This window comes from Arvicanthis niloticus, chromosome 2, assembly GCF_011762505.2.
Source record: "Arvicanthis niloticus isolate mArvNil1 chromosome 2, mArvNil1.pat.X, whole genome shotgun sequence".
NCBI lineage: Eukaryota > Metazoa > Chordata > Mammalia > Rodentia > Muridae > Arvicanthis > Arvicanthis niloticus.
Window position 1 is genome coordinate 67,199,488 of NC_047659.1, and position 14,661 is coordinate 67,214,148.

Below are 14,661 nucleotides of genomic sequence, written 5' to 3' on the forward strand. Positions count from 1 at the left end.
TTCAGTGCTAGAGCAGGAAAGAGATGGACAAGGGCAGAAAGTCTTCCTCATCTTCCCTAATGCTCACAGGGAGCCTGGTAAAGCATCAATCCCCCAACTCCCAGTCTGGATGGCATCAGATCAAGGTTAGAGGCAGCATCCTGATCCAAAATGCAAATTGCATGGACTTGTTTCCAGAAGAAGAAACAGGGTCAGAGTGGATGATATTAATGCTCACCACACATGATGGTTGTGAATGGACGGAACCTGTACGTATTTAAGAATTTTCCACATCTTATTAACGGTTCTCTCACTGAACCTATCTCCTTCTTTCCAAGTCTCAAATAAGGAATATGGCCCAGAAGGGGCTTCCCGCATCTGGAGACATGCGTTGATTCCCGTCATGATGCTTGTATACATGTGCCCGCACCCCAGGGACTTTTCTCACAGAGGACTTGTCCTGAGTTACACTCCCCTTGTGCTGGCAGAGCCTGCAAGCCTGCAAGACCAGATCAGTAGCAGGGGTCAGTAATGGTGGAAGGCTACACAGCCAGCTGGCTGAGTACCCACCTCCCCTTTCTCACAACCCATCAGAAATATCCCATAGATCTCTTCATTCACCCCAATATTATAGAGGGGAAACTGAGTCACAAAGGGTTCATTGAAAAAGTGGAGTTGTGAAGCCAGAGGTGTGGCACAGAAGCCCTGGTGTCTGGCACTGGAGCCCAGACTCTGAGGCCCTTGCTATCGTGAGGCAAGTGTGTACGCTCAGATGGATGGGTGAGCCAGAAACTCCTACCCTCCTACCCTGGTCTCCACCTCCCCAGTCTTGACCTGCGTGGCTTGGCTTGGTTCCTTGTAGCTCTGAGCTTCCAGGAATCCACCATGGGAGCCTTACTGTGTCATCAGGCAGCAGGCAGGGCCTGGGCTGTGAGCTGTGTTTGTGATGATTCTGGCCCCAAAGAGGACATCCCCTGGAGTGAGGGCCTCCCAGCTGTGGAAGACAGTGGCAGCTGCGGTGAAAGGGACCCCAGCATGCACTCACACCTCAGTGAACTCCACCTGCTTAAGGGCCCTCTGCAGACAGTGTTACAGGTGGAGTGGGGTGGGGGTGGGGTTTGGGTCTCAGCACTAAAGTCTGAGACAGTCTCCAAGGCTTCTCTGTTGAACTCCACGAAGACCAAACTATATGTCTCAATGCTGCCCTTTTGCTTTCCCACCAAGTCCACTGTGGCTGAAGGAGTTCTCTACCAAAAGGGGCCTCAGTATTGTGTCAGATGGCCATTGGGTCCATGTCCAAAGAGATTTTGGCTCCTCTGACCCCCCATAGGTGAGGAGTCTCACAACCAGAGAGTGGTGAGAAAGCCACCAAAATCAGACTGGCCAACCTAGAGCTATGTGACATTGGTGCCAGAAGGGAGCATTCTAGGATGATGCCACAGAGGGTAAGGGAGGAGACAGACTTGCCCAAAGTCACCCAGCATGTTGATGAAAAACCTGAGTAAAGACCTTGAATCTCTTGGCCTGGTACTCAGTGTGCCTCTGGGAGGGTAAAGTGTCCTCACCTCTCCCTTCTCAGGTTCGACTTTCTAACCTTCCTTTCTCTTCCTCAGCCAAAGAGAGCAACCTGGGCGAGCCAGAGTTGCCCCCTGACTCTGAACCCGTGGGCATGGACAACAGCTACCTCAGTGTGAAGGAGACAGGGGCCAAGGGACCCCAAGACCGAGCTAGTGCTGAAATACCAAGTCCCCTGGAAAAGACCGACTCTGAGAGTAACAAAGGCAAGAAGCGGCGGAACCGAACCACCTTCACTAGCTACCAGCTGGAGGAGCTGGAGAAAGTCTTCCAGAAGACACACTACCCTGATGTGTATGCACGGGAGCAGCTGGCTATGAGGACCGACCTCACCGAGGCCCGTGTGCAGGTCAGCCATGACAGGGCCAATACAATGAATGCCCTATAACCATCACTCTCCAAACCCAATTCAACCCAACTGAGCATAGCACAATCCAACACAGTCCAGTCTAGCCAACTGAGCCCAGTGCAACCCCCCATGCACAGGCCAGTTCAGCCCCAGGACAGCACAGCTCAATGCACCATGGCCCAATTACTACACAGTACCAACTCAGTGCAGAGCAGCACAGGCTAGTACAACCCACCTCAGAACGGTACAACTCGCCACACACGGTTCAGTTCCACCCAGTGCCAAACGACACAGCTCAATACAACACAGCCCAGAACGAGCTAATTCAACATGGTCCAAATTCAGCACACACAGTTTAACTCACCCAGTATAACCCAGCCCAACAACACAACAGAACCCACTACAATCCAACAAGTCCCAGCTCAACAATATAGTAGCCCAGAACAACCAAGTCCACATAATTCACCACACATGGCTCAATAGACTCACTACAACTCAACGCAATCAACACAGCACAAAACAACACAGCAAAAAACCAACCTAGCACATTTGTACAGCTCAACTCAACCTGGTACAACATGGCCCAAGCCGATATAATACAGCCTAGCAGAGCCCAGCATACCTAACACAGTCTAGCACAACACAAGTCAACAGTGCGGCTCACAATACACAGCTCAGTTCAACCCTGTACAGCCCAACTCTATTGAATCCAGTATTAGTCAAACCAACCCAACACAACCCATCTCTCCATAGTACAACTCATACACAGCTCAACCCAGTTCAGTACAGCACAACCCAGTGCAACCCAACTCAACACACACAGCTCAGTCCAACCCAGCACAGCGCCAATTAAACCCAACGCAACAGTCCCAGACAACAAACTCACCACAATTCACCACACGCAGCTCCATTCAGCCCTAACCAACCGAGCAGAGCTCAGTATGCCAACTCGGTACTGATCAACACAGCTTGACTCAGCCACACAGTACCAGGTAGCCTATGATAAAATGAACAAGATCAAAGCTGGTCACATTCTTCTACTTCTGCTTCCTCTTGTGGATAGACTTTAGGATTGGTCACATTCTCTTACCCCTGGAATGAGAAACCCGTTATTGTTTGCCTTGTTGTTTTTGAGACAGGGTCTCATTTAGCTCAGACTGGCCTCTGTCTTGCTATGTAACCAAAGCTGGCCTTGAACTACTGACCCTCTTGTCTTGCCTTCCAAGCCCTGGGATTACAGGTTTAAGTCATACCTTGCACACACAACAAAGGCAACAAATACGTGCAGTTCAGTGGCCCTGCTTTCTTAGAGGGTGGCCCCCTGTAGAAAATCATAGACATGAAAGAGAAAGCCCAGTAGGCCAAAGCACGTCTGACCAAGCCCACATGCTAGAGTTCAAACTTCAGTTTAATATGAAATCAACTCAATAGTCAGATTGCTTTTGCACTCAAAGCACAGCAAGAATGGTGCATGTGGGTCCAGTGTAGGCAGAAGCCTGACACGTGAACACAGAGGCTTCTTTTCTGTTTTTAAACATGTATGCATGTGTATGTGTGTTATGTGTGTATGTTTGTGCATGTTTATAAGTGAGGGAAGATGCATGTACATGTATATATGTATGCACACGTGTGTGCGTGCATGCGTGTGTGTGTGTGTGTGTGTGTGTGTGTGTGTGTAGAGATTGACATTAGATGTCTTTCTCAATTGTTCCTGATCTTACTTTTTAGTCAGGATCTTTTTCTGAACTTCGAGCGTGCTACTTTGGCTAGACTAGGTAAGCACTGAGCCTCCTTTGTGACCCCGCTTGCCAGAGCTGGGGGTTACAGGTGTACACCACCATGCTTGGGTCTTTTCAGTGGGCTCTAGGGATCTGAATTCAGGGCCTCTTGCTTCCATGATGAGTACTTTACAGACTGAACCATCTCCACAGTCCCAAGATGGTCTTTCTTTTTAATGGGTACAGCACTGTGGCCTGGGCCGCAGAGGGTCAGAACAAAGAGCCCCATGGTCCTGGGCAGACTCATGGACAACATAGCTTGTATTCTACTGATGGTTCTGAGATACCAGTTAAGTGACCATCAGCTTCAGCAAGTTCTGTTCAACACACGGAGGCATCTGCCATTTAGCTTGGGCACATAGAAAATACCAGGAAACTTGTAGCCCCTGGACACCATAGCTGCTGGAGCATGCTGCAGTCTTATGGCTTAATGCCGAACGGCAGAGCAGCTGGGCTTTACTGCCATGCCAGAGCCCTCTCATGCTGCATGAGGCCTCACCTACCTGAGATTTGAGCTCCTAGAGGAGCCCCAGGTTCTGCCCAGGATTGGGGGCAGAACAGAAGAGGTAGAGAAGGGAGTAGCTGGATGCAAGCCCACAGTACCAATAAGTAGGTAGCATGTTGGGGCGGAGCAAACCTGCTTTCTTTCTTCTTGTATATGTGCACCTGTGTACGTGTGAGCATCACATGCACACTTCTCAAATGAACGTGCGTGTCTAGAACAGAGTTCAGGGAACACAGCAGGAAACGGGATGACACAGACCAAGTATTTCCGGGTCACTGCTATATAGCCAGGCAAATGCTTTGTTGAGGCACAGAGACATACCCAGGACTACTTCCAAAATGTTGAGAAAAGTTACAATTAGAGGTTTTTTTGTTTTGTTTTGGGTTTTTTGTTTGTTTGTTTGCTTAAGGTCAGAAACCATTTCAAAAAATGGGATATCTATGTTAAAAAAATAAAACAAAGTAAAAACCCACTAGGGTTAGGCTCCTTATTATTTAAAGTCAGCCTTGAGCTTCCTGTCAGCCAAGGTAGAAAGGGAAACCCTAATCTGTTGTCTATCGAATAGGAAGGTTATAGAATTACTGAATGGTAGTTCAGAAAACACCACACCATATTTGGATGAGGAAGGAAGACCCAGATGTGGGAAGTGATTGCCCAGAGTTAACCAGGATGCAGAAGCAGTTCTGAGCCTAGAATCCAGGACGCCCCAGCTTGGGGCCAGTGCTCTTTGACTAGCTTGCTGTTCTCGGGCACATGCCAGATTGTTCTTAGACTTTTCTCTGTACAAAGGCAGCAGAGTGGGTGGGATCTCCATGTGCGTCAAACCTCTGGGTTGAGCTCTGAGCCTGGCAGTGCCCTGGGGCTGGGGGGAGTACAGTGGTGTACTAGAATTGCCTTGCTTGCCTCTGTGGAGTTTCTCAGGACCTATACTCTGCATGCTGGTGGCAAACCAGGTGTCTGGTGTACCCTGATGGCAGGAACAGGGAGGGGACAATGGGGAGAGTCCCAAGATGGTCCTTCATGGGAAACAGCCTGGAGTCTGGCCCTGTTCCAGGGGGCTTCGGGGCCTCTCTCTGCTGTCTGGGATTCCAATCTCCACAGCTGGTGTCTGAAGACAATGAGACTGAAGCCTCCCCGCCCCGGGCCACCCCACCCTGGCCCCAGATGGGCTGCGGTTAGAGAGGCCTCCTCCAAGACAGTTGGTTCCTTGAATGGCCTGGTCCTCCAGAGAGGCCTGTGTTGAGTGGGCCAGGCCCGGGTGGGCTGGGAACGGGGTGGTCCTGGCTGCAACATCCAGAATGGAGGCACAGCGGAGACCTTGGTGAGCTCTCCTCCTGGGGGCTTATAGAGACAAGGCTGTGGTTGCATGGCCCTGAGATACAGAGGCACAGCTGGGGGTCAGAGATGGGAGGACACATCAAGTCTCTGCACAGAAACATGTATCGGAGCACAAAGGGAGGCACCAGGTGCCATGATACTTCCTAGAGGATGTGAGGGCACTGAAGGCAGCCAGGCTAATAGCGTCAGCCAACTGGGAGACAGAAAAGGCAGAATGTAGTCTCAGGCCTTGGGCACAGAGTAAAAAGACAGGGGCAGAGGACCACCTGGAGAAGGAGGTCCCTGGTAGGCCAGCCCCACTGATCTGGGTTTCTCTACTCTGCCCCATCTGCCACCACCTCCATCAGATGAACCTTACCATGACCCTCTTGGGTACCGCAACTGACACCTCCCTCAAGAACCATATCCCACCCCTCACCTAACTCCTTCCTGGAATTCCAGGGCCCTTTGCTTGACACCAACTAGATCCTACAGATGCTCTGGATCCCTCTCAGGCATCCCTGAGTCCTCAGTTTCACAGCCCTCAGTGACATCATATACAACCCCACCACAAAAGAGACCTGGAACCCACAGACACTAAACTGCAGCAGCAGCAGCTTCTCATGCCTCTGCCCACCCTCTAAAGAGAGGAAGGAGTGGGGCTGTATATTTTGGTGCCTCTAGCACACACACACACACACCCCCAGAAAACCCTGGGAGGCTGAGGATGGAGCGGAAGGCTGAGCTCAGTCTGCAGGAAATTAAACATGAAATGAAAACAAGCCCCTCTGATTGATTCCTCCAGCCTGCCCCAGCCCCCACTGCAGCCGCTGATAAAGGGGGATCCCATTTCACCGTAGAAGAGCCCTCATGTCTTCCATTCTCCCAGTGGGCATCCTGGACCTTCACCCCAGGACTACTCAGAGTAAAAGTACCCCTCCCCCAGGCTCTGGGGCAGGGACTGAGACCCTTAGCCTTGAAGAGGGCTGGTCTCTAGGGAGGTCACAGGAAGGACACTCTGTGTGTATATGTATGTACATGTGTGTGTGTGTGTGTCCATGACCAGATAGATACCTTTGTGTGTAAATCTGTATATATGTCAGATTAGGGATGGAGAGTGAGCTGGAGAGGACCACACCTACTCTCCCTACCAGACACACATCCCGAAGACCTTGACTACTCTTCTTCAGCAAGAGAATGAGGTCAGGAGTCAGAAACAAACAGCTCAACTGTTCTAGAAACTTCATGCTGTGTTCCCATCTGCTGTCTCCACTTCTACTCTGACGTCAGCCCCGACCTCAGCCCCATCCTAAGGATGTGGAATTTGAGGCTTTTGGCAGCTCAGGCACTGCCACAGGCCCATTTTAGAAGATACTCTAAAAGCCTCCCGTGCCAGAGGCTTCCCCTCCAGGGACGCCTCATTTCTTTCTCTGCCCTGGTTCTTGAGGAGTCTGGGTGTTCTCAGGCAGGATGGTGGAGAGGCTACTCTGGTCTCCACAGAAGTGTAGCTGACTGCCATGGCTAGGGGAGCTCCTGCCCTGCCCTGTTAATGTCTTTCTCACAGCCTAGGTGCAGACCGCAGCGGCACAGAGCCATCCAGCCTTTGCCATCGCAGTATGACATTGTCATCAACAGAGTTCACAGTGCTGGACCATGCAATTGAGTTACAAAAATCAATATATTTTTAAAAGTGTTTTTAAGCAAGTTTACACTTTTGTGTTGGGCTGTGTTTGTAGCTATCCTGTGGTAATGTGGCCTGCAAGTGACAGACTGAGTACACATTACTGAGCAGTGCCTGTATACATCTGAACCTATAGACCCCATTGGAAGAGAGAGAGGAAGCTGTTGGCATTGTCCTCCAGGGAGCACCTGGTCTGCCCTCTTCCCACTGTTTTTCCTCTCCTGCCCTCTCTGACTGCATCCTCCCCTGTCTATAAGCAGTTCCATTCCCTAGGGTAGCAGCCTACCCTTGCCTTTCTCCTCATGTCTTGGGAAGGTTCTCAGCCACCCCATCAGAGATTCCACCCTCACATCTCACTCTGAGACCAATTGGAAGACCAATGACAAATGGCTTGTGCTCATTCTCTCTGTGTATGTGTGTGTGTATGTGTGTGTGTGTGTGTGTGCGTGTGTGTGTGTGTGTGTGCTTGTGTGTGTGTGCGTGTGTGCGTGTGTATGTGTGTGTGTGTGCGTGTGTGTGTGTGCGTGTGTGCGTGTGTATGTGTGTGTGTGTGCGTGTGTGTGCGTGTGTGTGTGTGTGTGTATGTGTGTGTGTTGTGTGTGTGTATGTGTGTTGTGTGTGTGTGTGTGTGTATGTGTGTTGTGTGTGTGTGTAATACTTGCCTGACCTGGTATCTGAAGCTAGGCCCCAAATCACACTGATGGTCAGTGGAGTACTGGCGGTCTTTCCAACTCTGACAATTCTACATAGTTGATTTCTATACCAAAGAGCAAAAGGTACAGAATGACTCTCTGTTCCCCTAACACACACACACACACACACACACACACACACACACACACACACACACACTCTCACACTGGCTGCTGGAGTCACGGCAGGAGCAGTGTTTCCTGTCTAAGAGCAAGGCCTAACCCCTGTGACCACCTTTGTCTCATAGGTTTGGTTCCAGAACCGGAGGGCCAAGTGGCGAAAGAGGGAGCGCTTTGGGCAGATGCAGCAGGTCCGGACTCACTTCTCCACGGCCTATGAGCTGCCCCTCCTCACCCGAGCCGAGAATTATGCCCAGGTACATTCCCCTGCCCGCTATGTCCCCTGTGACCCTAGGCTTGGGATAATGCAGGGGAGGAGGAGGGCTAGGCTCAGAGATGCCAGGTGTGTGCCTGTTTGTCCCTGACGTGGAGACCTAGAATATTGGGACAGTGTTGTCCTCTGTGTGGTAATCTGGCAGACAGAAGACCAGGAGCTCCCAGGGTGTTGGCTGTCCCTCAGGGCACCCAAAGGAAGGATGTGCTGAGATAGCAAGGACTTGTGGCCAGGTTGAAATGCACGCGGGCCCAAGGTAAAGGTTCCTCAGAGTCTTATATCCTTGCCCTCTTCATGTGTATCTCCAGCTCTCTGGTGCCCAGCTTCCTTGTGTATAAATTGGACATAATGTCAGTGTCCACTTCAGCTCCTCTGTAACCTTGTTGTGGGGTCTAGGGTGATTGCTCCCAGAAGGTAGCTGCATGGGCTCGACACTCAGGCAAGTCTCCCTTCCTTTTTACTGCAACTTCCCTGCTGTCCATCAGTGAGAACAAGGAGCATTGTGAGTGATGTCAGGCACTCAGGGCACCTGGACAGATGTCCTCTTGTCTGAGTCTGCATTCCTGGTACCTCTCTCATGCTCTACCTCTGCCTAAGTCTCCTGTAAGCCCTGAGACTTTCCAGCTGCCGGTCTCTAGTGCTCCCGAGTGCACATGGCTGTGATGCTATCAAACAGGCCCCTCCCATCCCACCCGGGCCCCAGGTCAGCTCTGTACCTCCTCCACCTCCCCCAGGATTTGAAGGTCGGAGGGCAGAGCTCGCTGTGAAGCTGAGGAATGAGGGATGTCTAGTACATCAGCTTCACCTCTGGTCACATTCTTTAATGCTTGACTTCCTCTCTCCCTCTGTCTTCCCAGGGCTAACCTCTGGCTCTGGCTCTTTGCCCTTGATGGCTGCCATATGAACTCAGAGCTAGAGAGAGGAAATTAGCAAGAGGCATTTGCCCATCTCTCCCACCTACCCCACTGACTCAGGTCTAGATCATTTAAGAAGGGGTGGTGATCACATTGTTCCCACTCTGGGGCATGCTGGGACCAGGAATAGCATGTGGTCAGTCTGCAGGAAGTTCTTGGGAGCATTAGAAGTTGCTGTGGCCTTTAGGACCCAGTGCCCATCTAGTGACTCTCAAGGCCTTCTTGAGTTCTTGCCACCTTAGGGGTGGGCAGGCTGGGAGAATCCTGCTAGAACAACTGAGAGCCTAGAGTGTATGGTTGAGAAGACCTAGTCCTTTCTTCAAAGGGGACCTAGGCACCCCAGATTCCCTCCTTGGAGATGCTTAGAGAGCAGAGAACACTGAGGCCAGACATGGGAGCTGGGAAGAGAAAAATAACGACCATGGAAGAGAAAATGTATAGTTGAACCCCACCTAAGGGCCGGGGCCACTTTTTCGCTGCTGGCCTCAAGGGTTTTGTCTTGGAGCCTTAGGCATTGACCTGAGCCTATGGGAGCACTCAGATGCCTGCTCCCCACACTGCTCCCCACATAACCCCAACCTGCAAGCCTAGAGCCTGTATTCCCCCCCCCCCACACACACACACAAGATGCTCTCACCTTAATCCAGAGCAATGCTTTGCCTAGACCCTAAGGCAGTTTAAAACATAATCCTTGCTATTGAATATCGGGTATGGATCTAGCCTGGAAATTAAAATTCTAAAATGTAAATTCACCTCTAGTGGTCCCTGGGCATCCTTAATGTTAGATACCTCAGCATGGTTTCATTGTAATGATGGAAATCTGGAAAGGGTAAGAGCCCCTCTACATTACTGCCCTCCCAGATGGCCTATGACATCTTTCCCTTCACTGTCCTCAGATTCAGAACCCGTCCTGGATTGGCAACAATGGGGCAGCCTCGCCAGTGCCAGCCTGTGTGGTCCCCTGTGACCCGGTGCCTGCCTGTATGTCCCCTCACGCTCACCCTCCTGGCTCCGGGGCCAGCAGCGTCTCCGACTTCTTGAGTGTCTCTGGAGCTGGCAGTCACGTGGGCCAGACACACATGGGCAGCCTGTTTGGAGCAGCTGGCATCAGTCCGGGCCTCAATGGCTATGAGATGAACGGCGAGCCAGACCGCAAGACCTCAAGCATTGCTGCCCTGCGCATGAAGGCCAAGGAGCACAGTGCAGCCATCTCTTGGGCCACATGACAGAACCCCTCCTGCCACTCCTGATGTCATCCCCCTCCCTGGGGCCCTGGCCATGCCCCTGCTTTCCAGGCCCCCAGCTTCCCACTTGACTCTCCTCTTAGGAACCCGGCCTGGCCCAGGGGCCTAACCCTCAGCACTTTCAGCCACCCCAAGTCTGAGGCCCCAGGGACTGCTGGGAGGGAGAGGGTGATGGTAGTCTCTTGCCCCTCTCTGGCTCTGAGGTCATGACCCCTGCTCCCTGCCAAAGGCAGTAGAGAAGCCAGGTAGCCCTGTGTGTAGCTTTGCATCAAGTAAGCTGAGGCCCTGTCTCTCTTTGTGTTCTTTTACCCCTTCCGTTTGACTTGAGTCAAAGTTAGGCTCCCTTCCAGACCTAGCAGTCTTCAACAGTCCAGCCTTGTCTAACCTTCCTTTTTCCTGTGAGACCCCCTAGTCACTAAGCCTATGGCTGTGTGTCTTAAGTAACAAGCTGCCATGCAGGGTCAGCTCCTGACCCCTTTTGCTCCCTAAAAAAAACCCATAGAATCCCACCTTCTGTATCGAAGGTATCTGGTCACCCACCCATCCAGTGGGCCCTGTGACTGTAGCTTCATTATCCCCTGTGATGGATGTGTCTGGTGGAAGTGGGAGGTGGGGGGGACAGAGATGAAGGACTCTGTTGCTGTCCACCCATAAGCCCCATGGAGACTTGGGCCAGCCTTTGCTCCTGAAGCTGGTTTTGTGAAGGGAGGAAAGGACACGGATTTTTTGACTCCCATCATAACTACCACACATGGCCATCAGGAGACAACGAAGTTCTCAGAAGGATGACTGTGGGGGTGATCCAGCGGGCTGAACCTGGGCACTACCTGGTATCTTCTGCGGTGGAGAGGTCCCTTTGTCAGCACTGGCACCTCCTCAGGGCCTCTCTGGGAGGAGTTGAGATATTTGTCCTCTCCCTCCTGGTCACTCATTGGGGCTGCTGGGCAGTGTCCTGGGCTGGAAGAATTTATACCTTGGAAGACAGAAAAGCTGGAGCACAGGGCCATGGCTGAAGGGATCGGGAGCAGAGGACACATGACCAGCTCAGTAGCCTCCAGCCAGGAGGCCTTTCTACTCTCAGACTAACCATGTCCACCCACCACCCAGCCACAGCACCACATCTGCTGGAGCTTTCCATAAAGGGTAGGTGGAGATCGGTGTCCCTCTAGGCTAAAAGAAGAGCTGCTTTTCAGTTACCCTACACACCCTCTTAGAGATCCTATCCTTACTTCTTCCCCAGGGGCCATGATCTCTGCCTCGGCTGGCCTCAGGAAAGCCTCCCATCAAGCCCCACCAGGTCCAGTCTCCATGGCAGGAAGTCCTCCTGAAGCCAGTCCCCTATCTGAAGGAAGGGGCTCCCTGTCTACCTGACTTGACCTGGAGCTAGGAACTAGGATTTGAAGTGGCCCCAGCCCTCACCTGAGCTGGAGCACAGAACCACCCTTGAGGTAGGTCCCTCAAGCAGGTGGCCTTTACCTGAGGAGACATACTTGCCTTTTCTACCTTCTGCCTTGACTATTGTCCACGAGGTGGGCTTGGCTTACTAGGCCCAGGGTTTAGTTCTCTGAATGGCCTCTCAGGTTGGGCTGAGGACGAGGACCCTTGCCTTGGATCTGCTCTAGGTCTCAGTGGGTAAGAGGGAAGCATAACTCCCTGCTGTGTGTTTTCATCTGTGTAGACAGACTAAGCCCTCAGGAGAATGCAGACTCCGGGTTGGGTCGGCCACTCCTAGCAAGCCTCAGACCTCTTTAGAAACTTTAGTTCTCAAAAAGCTCTTAGGAAGGCAAAGAAGGATTTGGGTACTGAATTCAGGATTCCTGGTGGCTTGGCTCTAATGCTTCAGATCTTTGGGGATCGAGGTCTGTCTTCTAAGTTCCCCAGAACTAACTCACTTCCTCAGAATCTATCAAGAGAAGGAAGGACTTAAGGCCAGAAGCAACATCTTGGAGTCCTTCTTTCATGGCTATTATGGGCGCATGACGGGAAAGGGGTTCATACCTAGATAATCAGTACAAAGACTGAGAGCCAGGCCAGCTCAGGAAGAAGAAAGGACAGGGGGCTTTTGGTAGATTCTTTTGGAAGGGAGTGATGTTTAACTTCTTCAAGATTTATTTTTGGCCAGGCTAGATGCAAGTCAGGAAAAGTCTATCCCGGAAGCTTCAGAATAAAAACAGTATATAGAAATACCCCTTTGTTTCCACCACAGCCAAGAACTGACATGCCTTCTACCATCTCTCCAGATGTAGCTGTCTCCACCTAGGCTGGTCTGGAAGGCCTTGGTCTCAGTTGATACCTGGGGCAGCTGGAGATGTCCTGGGCTCCCACTGGGCCTCCCTCATGTCTCAGACCTCCTCAGCTTCTCAGTTCTCCAGAAGAGAACTGTGTGGTCCTGTTGTCTCTAGTGAGCCTGTCTTAGCCCCTAGGATGTTATAAAGCAAGTAATAAAGCCCTTCATGGCAACCTGGCTTCCTAAAGAGACTGAGGCACAGATGAGGAGAGATGACTTCCTGCTGGGTGGTCACTGCTAGATGAGGAAGCTGACTGAGCTGAGGCCAGCCTTGCCTGACAGCATAGTAAGTGGCCATGCTTAGTCCTGCCAGCCTGGCTGTGTCACGGAAGGCAGTTATGCCCGTCCCAGCACATCTATCCGGGAGCCCCTTCACAGCACAGGGCCAAGGTTCTGGGGCAGACAGGCACACCTCCATGTTTTTCTTTGCGTTGTTTCTTCCCGATTCTCAGTTCTCACAGTCACAATCTCCACCTTTGAGGAACAGGATGAGTGGGGATTTAGTCAAGATCTATGGGTTCCCCAGCACACACTGCCAGGCTCAGGCTGGACACAGTTCAGATGCCCCATGTCCCTGAGCAGACAGGAAGGATTCTATGGAAACCACCGTGTCCCCTTTACTCAGTCAATTGCCCTCTGAGCTATCCTTGGGTAGAACATCTCTGGGGACTCAGAGGAACTCGAGGTTAAAGGTCAATAGGAATGACCCTGACTGTCAGGTATAGAGACAAACAGACCCAGCAGAGGGAGAGAGGCAGGCAATCTGGCCCCCAGGATGCTAATTCAGAACCTTATAATTTCAAACCGGGGCAGGCTCCTATTTCTTTCCCTCAGCCCCACTCTGCTGCAAGAATGCCATAGGGAGGAGTTCCCACTGGACAGTATCTCCCACCCTTCTCCCTCCCATCCCCCTTCACTTACACATAGAGCTAGGCCTGTATACTACTGATTTTGGAGGACTGTTTTCAGTGTCTAATAACCTGTTTGGGTGTGCAGTGGTCAGAAAAAAAGAGAGAGAGAGAGAAGCTGAGTGAGAGATGGAACATGAACCTCAACAAATACTGGCTGTTCTTGTAAGATAGTTTAACCCTGTATAAATGCAACTTTTCTCTTAGCTTAATGGCCTGGGGTGGAACATTCAAATATATAAATATATATATTAAAATACATTAAAATTTCAGAAAAAAATGTAAAAAAAAAATTGAGGTCCGTTCCATAAAGTTTTACTGCCTATACCACCATGTAACTACATTATAGCAAAATATTAAAAAAAGAAACATTCTTTTCTTTTAAAGTAAGTTATTGCACTTACATCTTTTGGAGAGGGGAGGAATGTGGGAAGAAGGGGGCCGAGGAGCTGAGGGGCCGAGGTGGGTGGAACGCAAGGCAGAGGCCGCTGATGCTCCCAGCATCCCCTTTGTCGGGTGCAGCCCAGACTGTCTGTTTGCTTGTTGTTTGCAATAAACTCCTTCCTCCTCTCAACTGGAGTCTGTCTGTTTTGTTCCTGACTTATGACAGATGAAATGTGATCAGAGAGGCCTCTGAAATCTCATGTTAATTGAAGTCGGCAAAAAAATACTAACAGTGCCCTTTTGAACTGCTGACACAGCGCAGGGTGGGTTATCAGGGTAGATTAACAACAGGTGGCCAGCCAACCCTCCAGTACAGAGAGGGGGTGCATGGTTTTACAGGGTCTGGGACACACACCCCTCTTTGACTCTTGGAGTAGCAGGCAAGCTGCAGGGAGCACGAAAGCCTCTTGGACAGTGGGACAGATGGTGGACGAAGCTTCTGTGCCTAAACTGTGCCAGAAGGGATCCACCAGCAGCCGTCCTTCATGTCCCCAATGTCCCCAAGAACAATGCTTCCAGAGGCTGTCCTGGAAGCCTGATGGGAGCCAGGGCATCAGGCCCTGCAGGTCTACTGAGAATGCAAGACAAACTCTA

General features: G+C 51.3%; 1 protein-coding gene across 2 annotated transcripts in view; it reads left to right on the forward strand.

Annotated features, from left to right (window-relative positions):
- The window catches only part of Alx4 (ALX homeobox 4), a 39,526-nt gene extending 25,329 nt beyond the window's left edge, over nucleotides 1-14,197 (forward strand). Inside the window, exons 2-5 of one of the 2 annotated variants that reach the window (XR_004606238.2) lie at nucleotides 1,593-1,903; nucleotides 8,125-8,253; nucleotides 10,081-11,571; nucleotides 11,643-14,197. Coding sequence is in view for 1 of the 2 variants with exons in the window: in XM_034496676.2 (XP_034352567.1) it covers nucleotides 1,593-1,903; nucleotides 8,125-8,253; nucleotides 10,081-10,410 (770 nt within the window). In the remaining variant the exon portion in view is untranslated. Of the gene's footprint in view, nucleotides 1-1,592; nucleotides 1,904-8,124; nucleotides 8,254-10,080 lie in introns of both variants that reach the window. The other variant, XM_034496676.2, reaches the window with a different exon arrangement.
- Nucleotides 14,198-14,661: the final 464 nt, after the last annotated feature.